This window comes from Oculina patagonica, chromosome 13, assembly GCF_052425735.1.
Source record: "Oculina patagonica isolate OP01 chromosome 13, crgOcupat, whole genome shotgun sequence".
Taxonomy (NCBI): Eukaryota; Metazoa; Cnidaria; class Anthozoa; order Scleractinia; family Oculinidae; genus Oculina; species Oculina patagonica.
The window spans coordinates 14345224-14371896 of NC_135770.1; the positions used below are offsets into that span (position 1 = coordinate 14345224).

Here is a 26673-nt window from a genome sequence, read left to right on the forward strand (position 1 = left end):
TGCAATATCCTGTTCTAGTTGCAGCTTTAAAAAAACGAAAAACAAATCGACAAATTTTCCGCAATTCTAAATAACGTCATTCGTTTGATATTTTCAAAAATTCGACTGAAAACCATCCATCTTTATTGACTGCTAACATTTGATGTATATACACGATCTTTTTAACTTTTACACACAAGATTAAGGTGACATCAGACTCAAAACTGGCTGGTACTGGGTTAGTATAAGTATCAAATTTATGCGACGGTCAAGTCAGACGCATAACACAACAGTTTTTAAAGGCAAAATAAAAATGTCGCTCGTTCAGGAAATCTACGGAGTGGATTTTCCTGTAAGTTGTTGTGAGTAAACTTCAACTGTTGGCAGGCAGCATTTTGGGGTAATTACAGAAAAATTCACCGTGGCCTTTTTCGAAATAATCGCATTTTATTAAAAACGAAGGCTTCCAAAAATCGCTCATAACTTTAACAAATCGCGTTTGATCGCCACAAAATTTATCATTTTATCTAATTTAAGCATTATTTTTTCAGATTCTCAAAAATCTAAGCAATCGCTTCACGTTTTCCCGTTTTAAACGCGCTTAAAAAGGGAGCTGTCAGCCTCATAAATACCTGCAGGCCACCATAATCTATGAAGCATTGAACGCTTAACTCTAGTTGGAACATAAAAAGTACATGCCTCTTTCTTTTCATGAGAATTTCATATCTGCTGTCGCTTTTTTGTGGACTAAGGTTGTTATTTTCAACAAGCTGTTTCATGTTTTCGCGTTTGTAATGAGGAGCATTGATCCGTGACTAGCAAATTTTTGTGCTGGAAACCTCAGTGTTTTTGCTTGCTCAGATGTTCAGTTTGAATAAAATGGATTGCTTTTGTTACTACATTAATTTTATAAACAACTTTTTTGATGAGTTACCGGTAAGTAATTTGAAGTGTTTTCACAACTTAATTTTTCTGTTCTATTTTTGTCAACTGGTTATCATGTAACAAAGATAAGATCATAACTTAATTAAAGTGTTTACAGGTGTACACAGGTGTTTTTGACTTCTTATTAGCTTTTTCTAAACCTAGGAAAAATTGACCTGCTTAATTATTGCTTCTTTTTTAACCTTGATTACTCAAATATTAATTGAACTGGATTTTCCTGCTTCATGTTCATTGATTTTCTATGTGAAAAAACTAATAAAAGTACATGAAATGCACTCAGACTGGCACTGGCTTAACAAATGAATTAACCCTTCATGCTCTCAACTAAATGCATGTCAGTTTTCATTGTTGGTTTATTTCTCCCAGCCCAGCTAGTGATTTAACCCACAAAGGGGAGATATATATATATATTGCTGATATTGATGACTTATCCAACTTTTTTCCTCTGGGTCTCTGAGGTTGCTGCAGAGTAAAAACAGTTTTATGGGGAGGCTGTGCCCAGGGTACCCTTACCCTTTCATCTACTCTTTCTGTAACCTCATTCCGAGGATCTTATGAACGAGGTTACCATTTTTGGTACGTGAAAGCAACCCTTACCCTTTTAGAAGCCATACACCCCCCTCATGAAGATGACATCCCTTTCACATACAGTACCAACAAAAGGAATACTACATTTTTCTTATTTTTCACTTGAATAATAACACCTTTAAATACTTAAATAACTTGACCATTTGGTGGGTCTGTATAAGCATTATAAAGGGTTCTTTTAAGACCTAAAAACCAGTTTTCCCTCCCCTTTTGTATACTCCAACTCGTGTAACCCTTTTATATACCTGGAGCCTGAAAAAGGTATCCCTGTTGGGCGGAGCCTCCCCGTATAGTCCACTATATGAAGTACCCCCCTAGAGGACATTCGGGTATATTATAGCAATAATGTTGGGGGAAGGTTCAATCCCTGGGCCCCTCTCCTAGGCCACATAGTTGACCACATATTTGCCTAAGTAACCCCCCCTCCCCCCCCGATTTGTTTTCGTCAACTTAAGCCGGGCTCCTAACATAATGGCTTGGGCTCCTAAATTTCGATGTTAGGAGCCCAAAGGGCTCCTTAAAAATTTCCTTAGGCAGCACCCTTGCTGGAGATCGATCCATACCAAATTTAAAGATTTAAATAGGACGTCAACATTCGGAGCACGTAAGCCCCCGTTTGCAATAATATAGCGCTATTCAGGTAATGTGCCATTAAACTAAAGTAAAAACTAAAATCTAAAAATACCGAGGTTATTCAGTATTTAGATCAAAATAAAAATTTGAAAGCCTAAGCAGGAAATTTGTCCAAACATGGAAAAACAAACCACAGTTTTGTGTTACTCAATTAAATGATATTTCAAAAGTTTTTGCTGCACTTGCCTAATCAAGTAGTTAAACATTAACCGCCCATGTTTTAAGCTTTAAGCTTTCAGCTTCTTGTTGATTTTGAATGATGTAATGAATACACTTCTCACTACGTGTAGCTGAATCCTGATACCAAATTGATTAAATACTTTGTAATTACCGGTAATGTCTTAATTAAAGGGGGACTATCTAGTAAAAGATTGTGAGGCTTTGTCTAGTCCTCCTCCATTCTCTTATATGTTTTCTATTTAATTGCCAAAGAGTCACTGGCCTTCTGGAAGACCAGAAGGCCTGACGAGGCGGCAGAATATAGAGCCGCGAGAAGATTTGTACATGCGAAAAAAATCTCAGAAACACTCCAAATGTCGAGAAATGTAAGTAATGTAATGTAATGTAATGTAAGGTAGATTGTGACGACACAATTCAGCACGTGCACACTTTGTTGTAGTTTGGCCAATCAGCGCGCTACTAATTTGTTCAGCACGTGCATGAGTCATTGGCAACTAAAATTCCCAGACACGATGCGTCTCAGATAACAAAGAGGTTTCAAATCTGTTCGCTTCAAAAAGCCAAAATTCCCGAACTAGAGATTGAAATACGAAAGAAACTTGAATTAAACTTTGTTTAGAATTTAATTTCATTTAAGATGAAGGTAAGCAATGCATTCCAAAGCCTCGAAAATTTCGAAGTCATACAAATTTGCATGCGTAATATAAGTTAGGTATGGCAAAGTTAACAACACAGATTTTATCAATCAGAAGAGAAGTTTGTTTCGTTTCTTGAATTTATAAAATAAATTCCCTATACTACATTTTTTTTCCTGGATACTTCGGCGTTTTTTTCCTCGGGAAACAGGGCCTTTAATTTTCCTAAAAGCTGGTTGCCCAAACGCAATTTGCAGTGTCTCAACAACAACAATTCAACGTGATATTTGAGACATCACGCATTGCGCGTGCTGAATTATTCTCGGAATAATAAAATAAACTTGTTCCATCTTTGGCCAAACTTGTACGACCAGGCTTTAACCTTTTAAAACCTCAATTTTTTTAAATACTTATGTGCTGAATGGATTCAACTGCAGTGTGGAAAGTTTGAAATGCTTTGTTTTGGCAAATCTTTGTAAAAGTTTGCTTTTTGTTTCGTAATTTATTTTTCGTGTTCAGTGGCTCATAGCCACTTTGATTAAGACCTATAGGACTTTAAAACAGCGGAAACCTTTCCAAAATATCGGCATCGGACAACAATGGCTTGAAACTCGCAAATAGCATAAAGTTTACAAGATTTCTCACTAAATCTTCACTACTTTGGTATTATTTTAGAACTTTTTGTTGGCCTTCATAAAATCGCATTTTATTCCATAAACATTCAAGATTTTCAAAGAAATCGCGCAATTTTTATTGATCGACCAAAATCATAAAGTGTCCCGTTGTACTCGTTGGCATTTCTACCGATACGTATCACTAGTTTATGTTACATGAAGTATCCAAAATGGAAATAAAATTGATAGTTAGCTGTTTTGGTGAAAAATTTGATCCCAAACCAGCTTTTAAAAAAGGAAAACGTACAGTTCAGCCTTGTTTCCATGTCTGATATTTGGTTCCATTTTTTTAAAGCAAGAATTTTAAAACTCAAAATCCAGCTGTAGACAACATTTTTGTGTTCAGCACATAATTTTGACCAGAAAAGTGTATTTACCAATGTTTCCTCGAGTTTGCTGACAGAATTTTTGTAAGCAGCCTTTCTGAGAATTTGTCCCAGTCTATACTGTTTTTTTTTTTTGTACTGCCAAACAAAGAACTCATTCCAATTTCCTCAAATGTTTCGACATAAAAGAGCTGAAAAGAAGTTAAGAGAGCATTTTGTGGATATCATTTGATTAGGCAAACATTTCCACATCTATAAATACTATTAATACATGAATGGAAATACATGGAAAATAACAATCAGTTCAAATTTACCCTTTTTCACTTCTTCCTTGTATTTGCACAGTTTGACTATGTTTGCAGTTCTTTAATTAAGTGTTACATGGAGGTTTAGTACGATGTTCTATATTTTTAGCTTAAAATTAATTTGCAAAACACTTGTAAATGGCATACCGGTTATCACATTTTTGAGCTCAAAATATTGTTCAGTTGAGGAAATAGTTAGGATGCTTTTCAATGAACATGTAAGCATTATTGTTACTTGCTTGTTTAATAAGAACTTGGGGGAATTTGGGGTCCTGAGAGTAGTCAAGTTGTTGTGTGACCTAAGTTGTGTACAATCTTATAAGCTGGGTTTCCTACCTGACCCCAAAATGCTGTCTGAAGGATACTGGAGATCAACCTTGTTTAATGCCTCATCAACTCTGGAGACTAAAGAAGAGAAAAACAACCAACAATAAATTAAAAGCTGGCAAAGATACCCTCATATACATGTACGCATAATGAGCCTCAAGGTTTTAATAAGGCAGCAAAGTTGACCACCACTCACAAAAAATGACTATCTGGTGGTTATGCCACTGCAAATTCCTATTTAATTTATTACTTATTTATTTACATGTATTTATTTATTTCTTTGTTTTTTTTGTTTTTTTTTTTAGGTTTAGTAGTTTTTGTAGACACTATTAAGGTTACCATTTTGGTAGGTGTATACGAGAAAAAATGTTCCCTTTCAAGAGCAATGTGTGGTTAACTTATCATCATAATCTTTGTCAGTATCATCATCATTTTATAAGCACACATTGTATGTGATAAGCACGTCCATGGTCCCAAATTGATGGCCATCACCCTGTATCCAGAAAGTGTGAATTGAACAATAAAATACAAAACCTAAGGCACTAGACAGAGTAAAATCTTTTAGCTTTCACAAGCTTTTGGAGCCATTACACTGCCTTAAAATTTCTCAAGTGATGTTGATGCAGTAAGTTACCGGGTATTTGTCACATGAACTCGGGTTGTCAAGGTCACATGTTAAAAAGGGACCTTCAGATCAGAGTACAAGTACAAGACTCAGGGACCACGGACAGGGAGGGGCTAGGGGAGCTTTATCCCCCCACTTTTTTACAGTACCATGAAAAAAATACAATTTATTAAAAAACAAACAAAAAATTACTAAAAATATTTCCTTACTGGACGCCATATTATTGATTTTCATTTGTTCTGGTAACATCTCAGTTGCCTGCATGTACTACAACATGGTGAGAAAGGTTCAAGTGATGTAAGGTTGAAAGGCTCAGTGAGTAGTTATATCGAACGTTTTGCGGAGCAACGTCTTTTTATCGAAACGTTGTCATTTTAAGCAGTACTTTTACAAAACAATTAAATGCTGACCGTTTAATTTTTTTATTTCAAATGCATTTTCCAGTATTTAGTAGAAATTCAAATTCAAATTTCCTGTGGGAACGTGACCACTCCCCCCCCCCCCCCGCTTAGCTGTGTCACTAATGTGTTCGATTATTACATTTCACACCAATCTCGTACCAACAGACTCCTTTTCAACTGGTCAGCAACTGGAAGGAGCTCCAGGGGGGAGGGGGCTACTCCCTGTCTGTGGTCCCTGAGTCTTGTACTTGTACTCTGATCTGAGGTCCACCCCCTTACCCATTTATATATAATTTTGACAGAAAAGGCACCCCTTTCAGATACCTTCTACTGAAAAAAGGTACCCCTTTCATATACCTAAAGCACCTGGCATTTACCAAAAACTTGTCCTCATGTTAATGTAACATTTACTAAATTAAAATGATACAGCCATATTGTGTGTATGTTTGAAATATTTTATTGAACGTTTTTTTAAATACCTAAATAACCGATATCCTTACCCTTTCATATACGTAAACATGTGAAATCCCTACCCTTTTATATACCTGAAACTTGAAAACGATACCCCTTTCGGGTAGACCCTCCCCGTAAAGGCCAATCCAATTTCCTGCATAGTTTTTTTCAAACTGTATAATGTCCTGAGATGACCATGGCAAGCAATGTGTATTATTAATGGCAGAATGCAAAGTATACATCAAGGTCCAATGGCATTCAGAGATGTGGTATACTAGTATATCTCAATTATTTCGCAACAATTTTCTCAATAACTGTAATGCTTATATTGACATATTATTTATACCTAATCGTACCTTTTTGGTACGCTTCGGTGGCATATCAGGCGAGTTTGGTCGAGTCATAGCTCGTATTTTGGCGATATGCAGTCAAGCCAAAATACCCATGGCGAGACCAAACAAGTCTGATATGCTGCCGAAGCGTAAGAAAAAGGTATGATTAGGTATTTACTTGTACTATACCCAAATCCAGCCAGAAATCACGAAATATTAATCGCTCTGTTGAAGCCATGCTTGCCACCTTCGTAGAGCAAATTGGTTGGCCTGCTTGTGTTGATACTTTTGTGGTCTTCAACACTTTATCAAATTTAGCTTGAAAAACTTCAACTCCATTGTTTCAGTCTGAAAATTTCAGTACTCATCGGCAAATATTGTGCAATTGGCGAGCGTGCGAGCAGCTCAAGTTTAGTTTTTGCAGGGAAGATTTTCTCCTATCACGACTGGTAAACACCAGCTACATTTAAATTTCGAGGTTCTGCTTTATTGGTAAAACCTCTTTTCAATTCATTGTACAGTAACACTATTTTACTTCAAAGTGGCCATGATATCGTGGCATATCAGTTCAGTGACTTGATATTGTAGGATATCAGGACAGTAGATCGCACTTCTGATTGGCTACTTGTGAATTTTGCGTACAGTAACAAGGCAAACTAGATAAAACTATAAGCTTCCTTGAAACTCTGAGAAAATGACAAATACCTGAAACACAGATAACTGAATTGGTATTATAAACAAATGCTGATGAACTTTGTTGCAGAAGCAGCAATTTGAAATCCAGCAGCTGTTGCTCATTAGACTCCTGTCAAAATAAAACAATATAATTAGATTCAAGGCAAAGATCTCTAACGAACACTTACTGTAGCATCTGAGCACATGAGGTATCGTCCTCCCATAACTTCCGGACCTTTTTTAATTTTACAACCATGACAATTGTTTTCAAAGGTATGGGATTGCATATCTACATTTATACCTGGGGCCTGTTTGCGCTGAGCTGAAAAATGGGTTTGGGGTTTTACGAAAAATTGAAAAGCTTTACAACCACATTTTTTTAGTTTTTGTTGTTGCGTTTGCAAAAGTCAATCAAATTGAAATAGAAACCATGTTTTGTGCATGTTCCTTTGTTTCTTAATTCCAGTCAGGAATAAACGGCTTTACTATATCCAACTCTGCTTCACGGAGTACAAATAACACGCGAAACGAGTACAAATAAATATCTCACAATATTTGTAAATATCTTACAATTTATTTGTACTTGTCCCATTTCCTCCGACTGGGCGAAAGATTATAAAAGGTGGCAAGTAGGCATTTTGGGAAAAGAAAGCATTGAATAATAAATCTCTTACTAGACATGTTATTGTATAGTATGGCTGTACATTTTTACTCACCATTTGTATTTTACTTGCCTTGGGCTCGCCAAAATACTGCATGACTCGTAAAAATTACAGCAATACTACACACTTAAATGTCTAATAAGATATATGAATGATTCAAAGTGCCTTCTTGTGTTTGGAAGTACTGCTGTTGGGCAGTGAGTTGATATAGATCATAACTTGCTGTCATAAATGGGAGTGCACTCAGAATTTGAAAATAGCTATAATACAATAAAAAATTGAGCATAATTTTGGATAGTACTACTACTACTACTACTACTACTACTACTACTACTACTACTACTACTACTACTACTAATAATAATAATAATAATAATAATAATAAAAGATTTATATAGCGCCATATCCATGGCTCATGGCGCTTTACAGTAAAAATATTATTAAAAAGTGAAATTATTTTTACTTAAAAAATTTACTAATGAATGAGAATCAGTGTTTCCCTCCTCTATAATCCATCCTTCTGAGAGCTACTAATTCTCCAATGTTAGCTCTCAAGAAAAAAAACACACCAGACAAATAAAAATGTTGGCTTCCAAGGCTACTTGATGACACTCTACAAAATTTTAGTAGGCCAAAAAACTCTTCACACTTACTGTAGCATCACATTAATTTATATGTTTGTGCAAAATAAACAAATTTTGTGTAGTACGAACAAGGCATTAATTGGATCTTATCCATGACTGTACTTATATTAAATGCAAAATGAGCAAATTAGAGGTCTTTCTTGTAACAAAAAGTCTCTGAAACCTGTAACAACAGAATTTTTGGCCAAATTTGGGTATGGTACATGTACATATCTAACCATTACCATTTTGGTTTGCTTTGGCAGCATATCAGGCTAGTATTGTCTAATCAAGGTTATTTTGGCTAGACTGTATCTTGCCAAATTACAAGCAATAGCTAAACAAAACTTGGCTGAAATACCACCAAGGTGTCCCACAAAGAAGTGATTACCGGTAGGTTTAAATATTTAACAATTATTCTATAAGCGTGTGTTGGATATGAGACGGTAGATAGCCGACAAGGCAAAGCACTGCGTTGGCTATAACTATGTCATATCCAACACCCAAGGTATTGTAATATTTGAGCTTCTTGGTTGTTCTTGCTGATGTGTACACCTACCCTTATTTGTGGTCTATGGTATATTACTGTACATGAGACCATACATGTGTATAACATGTCCTGTTAACCAATCTTAACTCTGGAATTGTCATAAACCATGGCTAGTTCTTAACAATACCCACTATTCATTGTTCTACAAAGCACCAAATCAGTTATTTTTTTAAATCCAGCGCTTCCCTCAGAAATCATAAGTGAAATTACACTGAATTCTTTTCAAAACTGGAGGGAACATCAGTGAGAAATGGCATGTGCATGTGACAGTTCAAAAGATTACTTTGAGACTGCTAAAATTTTCCCTAAATTTCCCAATTGCATTCCACAACTCTGCCCCATGTAAAAAAGAGACCGAAAGCACATGGAACTCCAAGCAAGAGCCTCGTTTGCAAAAAAGTCAGAGTTAAGGATCTAGGGACAAAAATGAAAGAGCGAAGGCACCATGGTTTATTAAACTAAAAATTTTACGAATTAAAATCCTTTTCAGAAAGAAGTATTTATTTTACTACATGTAGCTGTTTCGTGGTTTGGGCGCATCACTGGCCCTGTAAGTACTTTTTTTTAATGCGCAATTTCATAGTTTTATGCACCATATGCGCATGGTGCACGGCCTTCCTAACCCCTGAATTAAGTTTATATTTATCTCAGTATAATGTCTCAAAATAGACAGATAAGCATTTGCTTAGCCAGCAGGTAAAGCTTGCTCCATGGTTACTTTCATTATCACATAAGTTGGACCTCAATCATTTTCGATACATGAAGGCCATACAGGGGGCCAGTGGCATTTTAGAAGTCAAGGTTAACATTGAACCTTGTCCCTTTCTTGGACATATCTCATTCAAAGGGGAACTTGATTTGACAACTGCTGATCAATAATTGGGAGCAGATAGTGCATCCACTTCAGGAGTTCCCCAGTCTTCCAGAATAAGAAGATATTGCTAAAAAAATAATTTTTTTCCTGAAAGTTAGTATCCACAAATTTGGGGAAAGAGGATGGTGGTTTCCAGGAGGTTGACTTGGCAACTGAATCGAACAGACCATGATCATCACTATAATACTACTAAAGTTTGCAGCTTTGTCAGATATGACTTATCAGACTCTGTTTGTTTCAAAATGGTCTCTACAAGTGCCATCACTATACTGAGACTGCATTAAGTTCCCAGCTTCTATAGATGTCTATCAGACTCTGTTTGTTCCTTAATAAGCTTGATGGGTGCCTAAAATATGCTCTACTTGTGCCTCAATAGGCTCTACCGGTGCCTCAATCGGCTCTGTGGGGGCCTCAATAGGCTCTATGAGTGCCTAAATAGGCGAAAGGTTCGCTGATCTTCTATCGTGATGAGTCATTAGCCATAATCGACAGATCATCACTGTACTTGTTCGCAGCGAATACTTAGTGGCTGAAATGAACAAGACTCCAAAGAGTCTATTCGCTCGGAAAGACTCTTGGTCGAGAGAAGAATCTTCTGAAGAGTATCATCGTCTTCTAGGTGTAAGGTCTTTGCGTCGTTGGCAGGACCATTTATCATGTATTTCAGGCAGATACTGAAACAGTTTCCTTCTACGCGACTGTTCTGCCTAATGGATATCTTCAGCGATGCAATATACATGTATCTGAAGAGCTACAAAATATTGCTAAAAAGAAACCTACTGTGCCAAAACACACAGAAATAGCCTGAAAAGGTAAAAAAATTAGCAAAAAAGCAAGATAAAAGGCAAATACTTACCATAAAATTATGGTTTGAAACACAAGGAAAGAATGGGTCCACAGGACCTAGGCACCAGGCTAGGCCTTATGGGTAGACTCAGGCCCTTGTTTTGCTTTTAAGGGGGTACCCCTTATGTTTTTGGCATTAAAAGGTGTTTTGAAACACTAACTAGAAAATTCCTACCATTTGTTTTCTCATATATTTCGAACGGAGTCTGTGAAATATAATCCAATCTCCTCAGTGTATACAGTAGAACCTGGTAACTGAACTCAGGTAACACCAACTTCCCCCGCTAGCTTAATCTGGTATGGTTGTTGCTAAGTACCAGCATATAAGTACCACCCAGTTGGAAAGGCTTAAATAAATAAATTAATTAATTATAATAATTAATAAGTAAATAAATTAATAAATATGCTTTGAAAAGTTCTACTACCAAGCAGTATGCAAACTACAGTCAACTCTCACCTTGCGGACACCATGCTATTGCGGATGCTCGCTATTACGGACAAAATCCAGATCCCTGGCGAATAAGGTTTGACTGGAAATGACTCTCGTTATTACGGACTCTCGCTATTACAGACACTAAATGACGCCCCAAGCGTGTCCGCTTTAACGAGAGTTAACTGTAACCTGAATTTTAAAAAATCACTCAAATGCATTAGCATTTGAAGGAAATTAGACCACATGTCTTCACAAAACTTCATTTTAAAGCCAGTTCTCAACACATATTGTTACATTGGTGCAAAAACAGTATCAAAGGGTAATACCTACATGTACATGTAGAATAGCTATGTCTTGTGGAATAATAAGCACATCAACTTACATCATATGTCACACTGTATGGCAGGATGGTGCTACTTTCCAGAGAAGTAGGAACATGAGTTGCATCTGTGTTAAGGACACCTACATTTGATTTAAAGCACAAGTACAATCAATTATGTCTGTACATTTATGCCAGTTGAAGTTCATACCAAGTCAGTGAAGCAAGTACCAATCACCTAAGCTAGACAACCTTACACCGTTACAGGGTTACCCAGACAAAGTTAACCAATCACAAAGCAGAACAGGAACAATAGATTCCAACACTTTTACTTCAGCCAATGAATTGTTCAGCACAAAACAAAGAAATTTCAACTAGTTCACTCATGAAGCTTTCTGTGAATAGCTATCCATGCTAAAAACATTTACATGAATTTGTCATGAAGGTGTGCTAGAACTGACTGTAGGAAAGCAGTGAATGCAATGGCCATATGTTTGGGCAATTTGCAAGGCGGATTTGAATTCTCCGAAATAATAAAAACTCAACTGCCTGCTGCTTCATCTCAAGGGAGTTGTACACTGATGTCTTTACTGTTTTTAGTTGTTGAGAAAACAGTAACTCAAGTACTGAACTGGAATATCAGTTATTTCTTCAACAATAATTAAATTTTAATGACCTTACTATTTCAAGGAGTTATATGATGAACAGGGAAATCAAAAAAGCACCAAAGGAAAATGTAAACATGTTATGTCAACAATGGCTTTCCGCTGACAATGTACATTAGAACATAATTATCTTTTAAACAGTAGTTTCCATGTATTTGAGTGTTGTAAACAGGAACGAATGTTCACAATTTTATGAAAAAGCAAAGAGACATTATTGATAATAGTGATTGAATGTACTCTTTCATTGAATTTAATATTAATTTTCATTTCACTTTACGTCGGCACCATCATTATTTTATTAATTACTTATTAATTACTGTGGTGAAGTAGATATAGTGGTGAAGTGTTTGAAAGTCCTGAAATTCGCTTTAAAATGTTTCTATGCAAAGAACTCAATTCTATCACAGAAAATATCATGTTTGCGGCAAAGCCATAGATACTAACTACTTTTTTCCTGTTGCTGTGCTTTCCAAACAAACTAGCGATGATTCACCATGGTGAGCCTTTAATTAATAGAATACCAGAAGTTTCCTTTTAGAATATCCATGGTGAACCATTGCTTAACTGGTCACAGCGCCTCGATAAAATCATTTTGAGAAAATGTCATAAAATGCTTGATTTCTGTAAGGAAATCGTAATAATAAATTCTTTTGTGGAATGTTTCCATGAAGCAAAGAGCACTGTTTAGTATGGTGAAGTGAATGGTGAAGCAGTAAGCACTTAACGATTGCACGGGTTAGTTAATCTAATTATCATGCCTGTGAGAAAATGAGCTCACTATAAAACATTATTAAACATAGTTGCCGTCTTTAAGTGTGATGTTATTATTCTTATTTTTTCCCGTGAAACATAACTTTCTTTATGAATATACTGTTCCTTTCAGGCTGTCAGTTTGTTTTGGAAAAATCGCTAACGCATTGTTACTGCAATGCAACCTCTGGAAAAACGATGTTTAACAACGAAATTTCACTATCTCTGTTTATAATTCACTATCTGCTTATGACCCTACAGACAGACAATGTAAGCCTTTTTTGGGACATCTTGCCCTGTTCTCCCCCCCCCCCCCCCCCCACACACACACACACACACACACACATACACACACACTCAATGACTTGTTAATACAAGTGAAAATGCCATCAATACCTGGTTATTCACGTGGCAAAAAAATATTTTTAAGGCAACATTGAGAGGGAGGGGGAAGGGGGAGAGGGAGAAGGAGCACATAACAATTGCGAGCTGACATTAACAAGAGGTTCAAGTGTCACAAGAAATTATTACAAGAATTGTCTTCATTGCTTGGGTGCGATTAAGTACTACAGATTTTGTTGATAACATTCAAGAAAGCTGGAGATGTATACATTGTTCTTCTCCTCGAAAAAGTTGAACATGCATGAATTGTGAAGGTTTAAAAAGGATTGGGTCATCAGGTTTGTTAGAAAACGATTATGGGACGAGAATAGAGTGTTTTGTTCATTATTCAGTTGTGAGTTTATAAGATTACAGTTAGAGTCAGAACCGCAATAAAAATATTACTGTTTGCACAATTGGTAGATTGCCTACTGTCTCTTAGAGGTCAAAAAAAACAGAAATTTCGATTTTTTTTATTTTTTGCCCATGTGTTTATTAAGAGCCAAATAAACATGTCCCGAATATTTAAAGTAATTGGACATTGCATTGCAGAGATATAACAAGTTGAAATATGCTTTTTTAGGCCTTCATAATCGTAGAGTGCTCAGAAAAAGAGGGTTTGTGAAAAAGACTGCAGACCTCACCTTAGAATTTAAATAAATGTGTTTAGTGACATTTTAAGCACTTATTTTGTTCTGTTTGGCCGTTTTCAGTTGATTGTTTGTTGGTTGTTGTTCAGAGACACGCATTTTTTTAAAAAAATAACTTAAGCCCAAAAATAGCTTTAGGTTTTGTTTGCTGTTGTTTTGCATATCATGTGAGACATAGGTAGAATGCACACTGGTATGAAAACAAATCAGGAATCTCTATTGTTCTTTCTCAATAGCATTTAACATTAATGAGCAGAATTATCTGCATGTGCGTTAACTTGATCTGCACATGCATTTTGAATCTTGGTACAATTGAAAGCTGTTTCTGCAAAATAACCTGAAATGATCACCAAATTCTGGGTATTTTGGATGAGGTCAGCCACATCGGCTAATTTTTGGTTTTTCTTTTTGGGGTTGAATGCTCTCTTTGAATATTTGGCGGGAGCTATAGTTCTTCAAGCTATAAAATTAATAAGCAGAATACATCTGCAAAGTTGCAAGATTCTCAAGTAAAAAATATAAATTATTATTCAATTTTCACCAGACGTTGTCGTCGACATTGCCGTCGTTGTTGCTTAAGCTCTCTGTCCCGGACCTTGACAGTTGCCATACAAGTGTAATTTTACTTCCATTATAATTCTGGTATTTCAAGATTGTGCTTAGCGGTCAAATTTTACATTGCCGGTAGTTTATTTTTTTCCATTAGAATCCTTTTCCCATCACAGAAACTTGTTCTGCAAGATACATGAACTGCGTCAATGAGACCAGAAAACATTTATCTCTTTAATGTTTGCAAAACACATGAAACCAGGAGCTGAAACTACTGCCAAAATTTTTTTGCAGAGTGGCCATGCATAAGAAAACATGCTAAGGTGCGGCACTACTGTGTTTTGTGAAGAACTGAAGAAGTCTAAAAGCATTGGGCAAAAATTAAAGCATTAATTGTCACTATATAAAGAATTGAACAAAGTACAAACAAAATCAGGGAGTATTTTTTGTCAGCGACATGATGGTAAGGTAATTTTTATGCAGTTACAAAAAAAATATATTAGGAACAAACTCCATTTCATGCCATAATTGCTTACAGAATCTGCTGAAAGTACTCGAACAGAATTATGAAACCTAACTATAGAAAACATTTTAATTCATTCATCCAAGGCCTTCCTCAAAAACATGATAATGCCGTTTCCGCTGTTCCCAAATTACAAGCCAAAAATAAAGAAACTCACACTGAACTTTAATACTTACGACCAACTTGTTTTACAGTGTTGTAGCCCAAAGGTGTTAATTAAGCAACAGAAAGCATTGTTAAAGCTGCCTGAATACAAGCAAGAAATAAACAAAAGTTTGCCATATTGAAAAATTTAGTTTTTGAAGCATACCTGAGCAGGGGGAAACCCAACTCACTGCGACAATGTCAATTACAATGCTTTAAACCAATCTTCACCCGGCCTCAAGAGTCCTCATGGGCCCGATGAGGATAAGTAGTACTAAGTAAGTAAACCAATCTTCACATAACATTTTACTTCCGGTGAAGACGAAAACTCATACTTTTTCCGGGAAGAAAAAATGAAAAAGAAAAGAGGTTTTTCTTAAGACGTAATCATGCGTTTTCTGAAAATCAAAATTACATACAAGTTGTGTTTAAAAAAATGGTCAACAGAAGACATTTTTTGTCCCGAATTTTCAAGCTTTTTTGCTACCGGAAGTCACATGCTTGCAATTTTTAAGATAAAGGTATGGATTGACATGATACTACAACTATGAATAAGAGCATAAGTTTCTTGCATAAAACTCAGATTTTTGTTCTAGGTCACATGACTGTCCAAATTTGGTTAAATAAAAGCACAGTTATGTCAAGTTACAGCCAAATGAATTTTCCCTAGCAATTAACGGCCCAAAAAGATACTGTAATGGGCCCTTAAGGAAATAATACCTGTCAACAAATACCAGAAAAAAATCAACCATTATGTCAAGGTTTATGTTCATTATAATTATTATAAGAGTTCAAATAGTGAGTAAAGACTGAAGTATTTTCCGCTTCAATGTTTAGTGAGTTTAGGTTTAATGACGAAGGCCACTGAAGAAGACTTCTAAAAACTTGACTTCTAGTTTTCTTTGATGTAATTTCAAACTTTTTTCCAAAATATGAGTTGCTAAATTCAGGGTGCAGCCTCTCTGTGGAGGGTTACGGTATTTTACTAACCATAACTATAACCAACAACTGTCCAACTGATTATGTCGATAGCTACATGTAGTTTATCTCACCTAGAAAATAAAACAAATGCGTGGTTTGTGATCCCCTTAAAGCCACTGCAGCCAATACAAGCATCCTAGAACTTAAAGTGAAAACAAAAATGTTGTTGTAATTAATGTTTCTGTAGTCAGCACTGCAAGGTGAATATAAAATTAAAATACTGCACTAAAATAAAACAAATAAATGTAGAAGCTACATGTACATGTACTAGTAAAAGTATGACACAATTACTACATATACACTTTTAAACATTACTTCATGAGTTGTGAAAAATGCAAATAAGTGAGTCTTTGATTAACTGAGATGTTTAAAAAGTAAAAATTGCAAATTTGAACTAGCCTTGAAGCAATTTGTTTATCATGAGTCCTGATAGATTTCAAAGTTTATCCCTTAAACTGTGATCAGGTGAAGATTCAAAACCTAATTAAACATGTACAGTATAGTACAAAACAAATGCCTTCAATGAAACAATGAGAAGGTATTAACTTTAAACGGGCGAGCACCAAAAATTACTGAGTCAGTTGGCTTAATTTGCTTTTCCAAACTCAACTGTTGTTGAACTTGTAGCAGATCCAGGCGAGGACATATTTTTTACTCCCACTCCCACCCAACCCCACCCCAATAATAACAGTAAAAGTGAGTCCGCTATGCGAACATGTGTGAACTTTCATTTGATTAAAAGTTGACATTATGAATTAATCAATGAGTTACTGTAGCAGTCAACAACTTCAAGTTTCGAATCGAGTAATTCGAGATACAAGGCGAAAAAACAAATAAAATTATCAATCAATTTATTTTTTACAAGACTGTTGGAAGAACAAAGTGTACTATTACTTGTCTTATGTACTACGCTTCAAGAAACACACGTTACCATTGCCGCTTGGGATGTCACGCAATGTGAAGGAGCGTGGTGTGACCCTTTGTCACGTCGTTCACGACAAATGCCTTTTTTTTCATGCAAATAAAAACCTAGAATCCTACAAGAACAGCAGTTATTAGACCAAAAGCCTTTCCTTACCGCTAGCAAGATAGGATACTATTTTCATTAAAAAAAGAAATGCTGCGTGGAGCATGTGAACTGTCTCGCATTGCTTGTTTACACAACCCTTACTTTTTGTGTAAAGTTTGTAAACAACTCATCGAAAAACTTATTTTCTTTCAATGAGTTCTTTTTTAACCTTTTTGGAATAAGAGCGTTTCAATAAGCTTTCACAAATAATTTCTTAGTAGCTTGCGTAGAAATATATTTTTCTGTTCACGAAATATTCACTTGAAGTCGGTGTTTTGAGAGGTGGCGAAGGACGTTATTTGAACCGACAATTAAATTATTTTGTCGCACGGTTTGGATATATGCATATTCTACGGTCCGATGTTATTTTTATTCTTATCATGACAATGTTTTAGTTCAGTTCTGAATTCGACATCGGTCTTTTGTTAAATATACTACTTGAGAGAAATCGGAGCGGGTGAATTATATCCCGGAGTCCAAGACAAGTAAAACAACATGATCAGCGAACTTGTTTTGATACAACTCGTTGTGCATTCATTGAAAGAAATAAATAACCAGACATTTGATTCGTTTTAATATGCGAATCAAAAATGCTCAAGCCACACAGAAAAACAAACACTGCGGAAAGTGAGACAAAGTGTGAAAAAGAGAAACGTGACCTACGACCGCAGTTGTTCAGCTCATTAGATATGCAGATTTCAGCCGTCGTGATTGTTATTTCACTTTTCATCTACGCCACCGCTGCCTTTGAAGTGGTTCCTTGATGTATATTTTCCAGCCACCACATGCTCTTCGAAAGATGTGTCAAAAAAGGCTTCTAGATTCAAGAATAAAGTGCGACTTACTCGATACTGATCAAATTTCTGGGTTTACTGCCTTGGCTGTCCATCTCAGATATCTCACCGAAACTTCGGATTCTCCGATCACTGTCGAAAACTTCCGAAAGCACTAACCCGAGTTATCACGGAAAGTGACCCCCCCATCGGAAAAAACTGCATCACAACAATGTGTAGACTTTAAAGTCCACACAAAAATGGAAAGAGTTGCAGATAAATTATTTCACACTGACGATTTTACCAAAGATGAAACAATATTCTATTCCTACACCTTGCTTAAAAATTAATAATAAAACCAATAATGTTTGTTGACAAACAACTAACTGGCACAGGCTAGCAATTGTCAACAGTTGGCTGACATATGCTCTGCAGCACGTAATGTGTCTGAAATAAATGCGGCAACACTTACATACAAAGTAACATTGCAGCCTGCAAATAGACAACAATGTTGAGGTGGCTCATAGTGGTTTAGACATGCCTGTTTTTGGCATTCTATCACAGCTACATGTATACCAATAATGTTTAGAAAAATCTTTTAGTACAGTTTTGTACAAGTACAAGTTTTACCAAGAAACAAATTGAGGTCAATGCAATGTCCGAATCCTTTGCCATGTTAAAAGATGTCAAAGATAAGCTACTGGTATTTTAGACCTTTTGAGGCTAATATGGTAACTCAAAACTACTAGGTGAGAGTTCTTGGTTCTGATAAATTTTTTTGTCCAACCAAAAAAGGGATCAAACATTAATTATTTTTGCAAACAGAAGTTTTAACAAAAATTTGTATGCAAGTTTCCAAACGACATTATTTTTTCATGCTCTTAACTCTTCGAGAAGAAAAAAATAAGCGATAGGAAAATAGAACGACGTTTCGATGACGCCATGTCATCATTATCAAGTTAAAATTATCACACCCTAGATCACTATATAAGCCTGAACTCTGTATTATAATTATGACATTGCGTCATCGAAACATTGTTCTATTTTCCTATCGCTTATTTTTCTTCTCAAATGTTTCACAAAACATTTTGTTATTCGAAATCTTAACTCTTCCTACAGAATATTTTAAAAAAATTTAACATGGTTTGTTTTCTCCATTGGACAAATATAATAATATTGAAAACAAAAATTTTAATGAATATTTTTTTTTAACTTATTAGCCTCAAACGGTCAAAAGTAAGGTGTCTTTGATCTTTTTTGTTGTTGTCGTGGCAATGAACTTTGAGGTCAGAATTATAATGTTGTACTAAGAAGTGAACCTCCTTAATTTTAAAAACAATCTCTGGCTAAAAATGTTTAAAAATATACGAGCTTTCGACTGTTAGATCTACAGTCTAGCACCACGAACAGTTGGCGTAGGGAATTTTGTATATAACGCTTGTTTGTGAATCCTGAGCAGGATGAAATTTCGGGGTAGAGAACTGTTGTTGCAAAGTGGTCATCGGCTTGTTTATGACTGGAATATCATGTTTTTTCAAGACGCGGGTCAAGGGCTCAGTTACTCCTTTGATGTATGGAAGAGATTGCGAAAGACTTGAAAGACTCGGGAGGTTCAACCAAATTGAAAAACATTCCAACAAAGTTTGAGTATTTGTCCCTGAGGAACTTGTTGGAATGTTTTTCAATTTGGTTAAACCTCCAGAGTCACATTATGTACATGTAGGGCAAATCAGGCAAACAGTATTGAACATACAACTGACACAGTAGCTTTTGCCAAAGTTTTGGATTAAATCATCTTTAAACGTGACTTCAAAGCTTGCTTATAGATTTATAATTACAATGATTTAATCTAACTGGATTTTCAAGAACATATCCACAGAAATTTCACGTCACTGATAGTTTTGATGGTGTCCTTTATTATAGTTCACAACCAAATTTTCCCTGATTCTGTTTGGTTTAAATTGATCATGTGATGCGATAGCAGTGACAGTACTTCACCCTTCAAATTTTTTTGGAAACAAGCAGGCCAACAGATAGAAAGACCCCACTAAATTCAGTGCATTGAATAAGTTTCGTGTCTGGTTTTCTTTCATGTGTTATCTTTTGGCTTTCAGTTCTTTCAAGTCTTTTATAATGAAAGGTAAAAAAAATAATTTAAGATGCTCAGATGCTTGGAGCTATCAGTCTGATCGCATAAGAAAATTCAGTGGTGAACAACAAAAACGATATAGTGTTTTTGTCTTGGAATTATCAGTCTTGTAATTTGACCCTGAGAAGCCATTTTTGGAGAGGCAAATAAATTTATTATTATTATTATTATTTATTATATAGCCGCGAGTGTTTTACTGGAAAATAGACCACTCGTAAAATTTATACGAAACTGCATCCGGGACTGTAGTGGCATATTTTCCATATCCTCACTAGTGAGGATATTGATGACGTCATTTCCCGCCTTTGCACGGTTGTTTGTGCAAAGCTGCCAATGCCGGTTGGAAATAGCGAGCTATCGATTCATGAAGTTTACTGAAGTCAAAATAAAATCTTTCACTGAGGAACAGGAAAATGCTAAACACGAAGAAGAAAACTTCATATGACTTGAAATTATTTAAAAGAGCTTCTTGCTTGTGGAGAGTCAGACGTAGATAGGGAAAATAAAGAAATTCCGGCTGCCGAACTGCAAGACTTCGCGATCAGAAATCAGAAAAGGGGTAAGTTTGAGCAGAAACAGATTTCATAACCACGAATTATTTATTGTTAGTGACATCGATGAAAGCTAATAAACAGACTGTCTTTACTTTTACGTTATACATCTTCTGAAAGCTTCAGTTCGCGACACTTTGCCTTTCAGTTTGGAAATTTGCTCAATTGTTATATTTAGCCGCTGCTCGTGTTTAACCTTTTGATTAATAAAAATGTTTTAACTTTTACTTCATGCTTGAGTTTTGTCTATAATTATAATAAAAAGAAAATTACACGGGGGCTTGAAGATATGAATTTTATTTTCTCGTGGTAAAAGCAATATTTTACTCATTCGCTGCCCTCATTCGTAAAATATTGCTTTACCACTCGAAAATAAAATTCATATCTTCGCGCCACCGTGTAATATCCTCTATTTAGTTCTAATTCTAAATCTAATTCTAAATCATTCGCAAAAAAAATTTATTTTTATTATTTATTATTATTATTATTATTATTATTATTATTATTACTATTATTATTATAATTATTACCCCCCTGGGGAATTTAAACCACCTAAGTAAGAAGACAGATAATTGGCCACAGGAACCTGCAAATGGAAAGACTTCCACCTTCATTACACTGAATGCAGTCTTCAGGCAGACCTCCTTTAGACAGCACGTTATAGAAAGCTCGATCAATCAGCTCACTTCTCCAAGTTCACTTGCCATTAAAATTCCAAATTCAACCATGTGTTCACATTGAGCTGGAGACTGGGCTAAACCTAAAAACCCTGCAAGTGTGGCCAGGATGGGACTGGGGACAACAATAAAAAATCTTCCAAAATGACTTGTCAAACCTTCCTTCTAAACAAGCTATGCAAGTTTTGGAAAAAAATTTCTATGATGTCATGCATTGCGTGTTGGGTTTGTTTGTTTAATTATTTATTTTAAATCTTCTGTGTCCAGTTTATTGTCCATTTTACAAAAAAGTTATATTTTAAGAACTGTCAGTAGCCTGTCAGTAATCTGTTGGCCAACAGTTGACCAGCAGAGGGTGGAGGGGAGCTGTTCTTCACAATCACCCACTGTTTTCTCTTGTTTTAAGCGAATCTCTGAATCCCTTTACGGACATTGTCAATAGACCCTTTCAAGGTTTCTGTCGCCATCTTGGTGGGGGGGGGGGGGCAAACACGGGAAAATTTACAGTAAATGTATGGAAAAAATGAAGAGTCTAACGTCGAATAATTAACGGAAAAATTTTAATTCCGAAATATTTTTGAATTAAAACTCAAGATACCAGGTAAACGAGTTTATTGATCAAATTTTGGGGAATGTAGTCAATCCAAAAATAATCTTTCAGTCAACAAAATATTAAAACATAATCGGCAGTAAAAACCTTTTTTTTTTCACTGAGAAAAGTATCAAATTGCTTTCTTTAGGCAAAAAATAGCCCTAAGCCCTGATTCTTTCCATGAATAATCGGCAAGTGTTTACAACAATGGTCGTAAGTCGCCAGGTTATTGTGTTACCATGGCTCGCCCTTAGGAAACCTGGGTCAACAGGTAAACATAATGTACAAGCAGCCCTATAGCTACATGTAGTTAGAGTACCGTCAATCATTCCATCACATACAGCTAACTAGAAGCTGGTGAGCGCAAGGGATGACAACATAATTTTTTGTTTAAATACGTCATTCCTTTAGCTTTATAATTTCCATTTCTTTTCTCAATGTTTTTTTTTTAGTTTGGTGATTAATTTTCACAATATACATGACATTTAACTCTAACCCTAACCCTGACTTTACTTTACTGTGACTGTAAAGTTTAATTCAGTCTTATCTTTCTTTAAAATGTAAAGGCTAATTGGCTTTGTGGTCATGTGTTATTGTTTTAAAGTGATCATAGTCCTAGTTTTCTCAAAGATAAAGTGCTTGCAAACCAGCAAAAAAATACAGGGCAATGTTTTTAAATTAATGTGAAGACCACATGCTAAAATTCAGGCATTTTTGGAGGAAAAATAATTTTTCACCCAAAAAAGTCACTTAGCATAGTTTTGAACTAAGCCATTAAATTTCAATGAGACACAGGAAATCAAGGATTTAACCAAATAAGAACAGTTCAAATGCACAAAAATACGTAACGGACTTCAGCAGCTTTATCATGAGTAAATCTCAGTGCCTCATGAAAACTTTTTTTACAAATTGAAGTAACATACATGTACACGTACCTTAACTGAGCCATGTCTAGACACCATACCATGATGTCATCAGCTGACTGTGCCTCGACCTAACAAACAAGCAATTCACAATGGTTGTTAAAGTGCCCTATTATCTTATGTAGTATCAGTCCTTAATTTAGTCTTATACATGTACATGTACATTCTTTGACTTACTGCCCTGGGACCAGATTCTTGAAGTGCTACTACTTGCATGTCAAGATGTGTTATAGTATTCTTGAATTAAGTGCTACTACTTGCATGTCAAGATGTGTTTTAGTACTTATTAAAGCGCCTTATTGTCTAAATATCAGCCCTTTATATAGTCTTATGCATAGACATTCATGTCAAGATGTGTTTTAGTAAGAATTATTAGTGCACTTATCAATGTTTTACCCAACCTGGAACAGGGTGGGCATTTAACATTTCCATTTCCCTTCTGCCAATATCCCCACCTTGGAACACCACCAAGTGGTGTCGGGAGGATTTGACAAAATTAATTTCGTCAAATCCTCCCGACACCTTTGATATAATGGTAACAAATTTGTCCTAAGGCACTCCTGTTTAATACGCATTTCATTGCTTTCATATAAAATGCTGGGTGGAAAAGGGGCGTTAGCGAATTTAGCTAAAATCAAACACTATCTAGACAATAATTTTGCATGTAGGATCGTTTATGAGAAATAACGTAAGAAATAACGAAATTTTTCAAACCAGTTTGATTTTTTTAGACTATGATGAATATGAGACAATGAAAAATACAAATCAAACTGGTTTGAAAAATTTAAACCAAATATAAAATTAAACCAGCTTAAATTGTCCACAATTAGTCATCAGTTTGAGTTTTTCGACGCATCGCATGCAAGTATTTCCTTTCCTTTGTAGAACACCTTAGAACTTGTAATGTGGTGCTACATACAGAATGCAAATTTCGATGATTTTTGTTTGCATTACTTGTGCACAGTACTGTAAATGAAGTATCTTCTTATTCTACCCTTCTCATTGAACTCAAAAGATACCATGAATAAAAAGAGATTTCTTTTAAACTGCATTTCTGAACAGAGTTAAAGCAACAACAGCATTACCAAGGGCAAGGTACATTAAGTTGAAAACTCAATTTATAAATTACTTACAAATGTTGCTAAAATTACTGTTTCATTCAAATCTCCATTTCAGCTGAAAACTAAATATTGAAGACATAATGTTTGATTCCAAATAATAGCTAAAGACAATGCAAGGCAGAATTTGAGCATTATGCGTTGTTGTTTTGTCTACGAAAAACACGTACAAAAAATTATAACACACATGCACAAGCGTGCACATGCATGTGCAGAGTCGTGGTACTGCTGGCCATGATGGTTTCTGTTGTTCCGCCTTGTTTGTAATTTTGCTTCATTGCTCGGAGGACGGTCTAGACTACAGAAAGTCATGTCTAACTGCCTGGAGCAGAGCCCTCAGCGGACTCTCAAAATAGTCTAGGATTTTATATCTGGACTGCGTCAACTTGGTCTTTTGGAGGTTTGAATATTTCTGCGACAAACAATTAATGCGATTTTTGAGAAAAATGAGCTATTATCTCCAAAATACATGAAAATTGGTGGGACTTCAACGATAATGAGCTATTATCATCTTGGTATATCTGGGAAGACGGAATTGGGCATCCAGACACCTGTCACTTGTCCTATTGTGACCTGGTCTGTGTAGCAAGTTCGTTCTCCAAGATCAAGCGAAGTAAACGCCTGTGCTCTTATTATTCTAACTCTTCAGCCACATTCCATTGCTTATTACAAGGCAATTTGGTGTTTAAACTGAATCTTGACCCCACGGATTGTGACAAATTTTCACTCTCATCATTCCCGTTCGCACCATGTTCCTTTGTCTTCTCAGTCAAGAAATCGTCAAACCTCATCACTGTTAATCAATTGCCTTTCAATAAGAACTCAAACGCGCTATTGTCTCTGTGTTTATTTAACTCGCATTATAATAATAAATAATAATAATCAACTTTATTTATAGAGGGTGAACACATAACAGTAAAAAAACTGAAAAACCAGTGGCCCTCTACTATAAATTACAATCAAGAACTAAAAATAATGTTAAAAATCTAACAATTTAAAATTACAAAATTTAGTTAAAAATACGCTATAATATAACTCAGAGATTCAAAGGACAGTACAGAATGCAACATGGCCAATCAATCGACAGCATGATAATAATTTTCCAGGGTAATTTCGCTTGAGAATAAGTCAAATGAGTTCACCTTTCAGTTCAGTATTGAAGCAGTAAACGTGATATTTGTGCTTTTCGTGCAAAGGTTTGTAACATGATACCTTTGGTTTTCTCTTAGACTGCTATGATGGGTTTAAATCGAATTAAATTAACGCCACAGATTCCACAAGAATCATACCGCATTGCCCCCTTCAGCATTTAGAAAAAGACCTAAAAAATTACAAATTTTCAGAACAGTGCACGAGCAGAGCACAAACTATTAATTACAAAGCATAAAATGTCGAAATTGCGACTTTTCCCCCGAAATTGTCGCTAAAATTGCGGCTTTTCCCCCCGAAATTGTCGCTAAAGCATTCGTGCACCAGATCATGCTCTCGCCACGGTCTAGTGAACAAGTCACACGCTCACTCAAGCATGAAGCCGAGAAGCACGTAGTGTGAAGATTTCTTTCAAGAAATGTCGGAACCATCACGAAAACATGTTCAAACACTAAAGCGGCAGAGGTGTTACAAAATAAAACGGAGGTTAGTTCAACCGATGGAGAACAAATCAAAGGAAAGGAACTAACGGATGTAACATGATATTGTTGTTTTTCTCGCAGATCGCTGTGATGCCTTCTAAGTCTAATTAAATCAACACCACGGATTCTACAGGAATTCAACTGCATTGAAAAGCACACCAAGTTAGGCTTTAATACAAAATTTCTAAACACGTCTCTGTTATTTTAATTTTCGATAGCTTGAATTTCAGTTTGATATTGAAACAGCAAACAAGATACTTTTGTTTTTGTCGAAAACGGATGTAACATGATATGGTAACGTGATTTCTTTTCTGCAAACAAGGCGACATTGATTACAACACAGATATTATCAATTATGAGATGCTAGATCACCTTTTTAGTGCAGAATGCACTATTGTGATGGTTTGGTGGGTTGGCGTTTGCTAAACCCCTAAACCACTAAACCACTAAACCACTAAACCACTAAGCCACTAAACCGCTAACGCGGTGTAAACTTTTAATCACCAATTAATTAATTAATATCAATTAATTAATTATTTCTGTAAAGGGGGGAGGGGATGGAGAGCACCTGACCGTGTGCCCTTGGTAAATCGGGAGTCCATTACGATACTTACAATTGAAGAACTCAAGGTATATATTTGTTTCAGAAAGCACTATGCTCTCCTTGTGGTACAATTCTTTCTGGAAAAAATACTTTGTGCTAAACGCATGCGCAGATCAGTCTTCATCACGACATTGCGTTTTTCTTCTGCAGAAGGATTCGTGTAGACTCCGTGGCCCCAAGTTAAAACCACAAATTAATTGAATTAGACAGTAAGGCGTCATAGCAGATATGAAATATTTCTTGATATGGCAATGCTGTTTTCTTAGAAAAGGTGATCTAGCATCTCATAATTAATTGATAACCTGATAACATCTGTGTTATAATCAATGTCGCCTCTTGCAGAAAATAAATCACGTTACCATAAACATCATGTTACATCCGTTTTTGAAAAAAACAAAAGTATGTTACATGTTTTTGACAAAAACAAAAGTATCTCGTTTGCTGTTTCAATAACAAACTGAAATTCAAGCTTGAAAATTAAAATAACAGTGACGTTTTAGAAATTTTGTATTAAAGCCTAACGTGGTGTGCTTTTCAATGCGGTTGAATTCCTGTAGA

General features: G+C 35.7%; 1 protein-coding gene across 3 annotated transcripts in view; it reads right to left on the reverse strand.

Moving 5' to 3' along the window:
• Positions 1–26673, reverse strand: part of LOC144637238 (nuclear pore complex protein Nup133-like) — a 241123-nt gene that overhangs the window by 128225 nt on the left and 86225 nt on the right. For all 3 annotated transcript variants that reach the window (XM_078496367.1, XM_078496368.1, XM_078496369.1), the window contains exons 10-14: positions 22775–22833; positions 16100–16170; positions 11449–11528; positions 7109–7208; positions 4602–4670 (exon numbers count right to left, since the gene is read on the reverse strand). In XM_078496367.1, coding sequence (XP_078352493.1) covers positions 4602–4670; positions 7109–7208; positions 11449–11528; positions 16100–16170; positions 22775–22833 — 379 coding nt within the window. The remainder of the gene's footprint in view (positions 1–4601; positions 4671–7108; positions 7209–11448; positions 11529–16099; positions 16171–22774; positions 22834–26673) is intronic.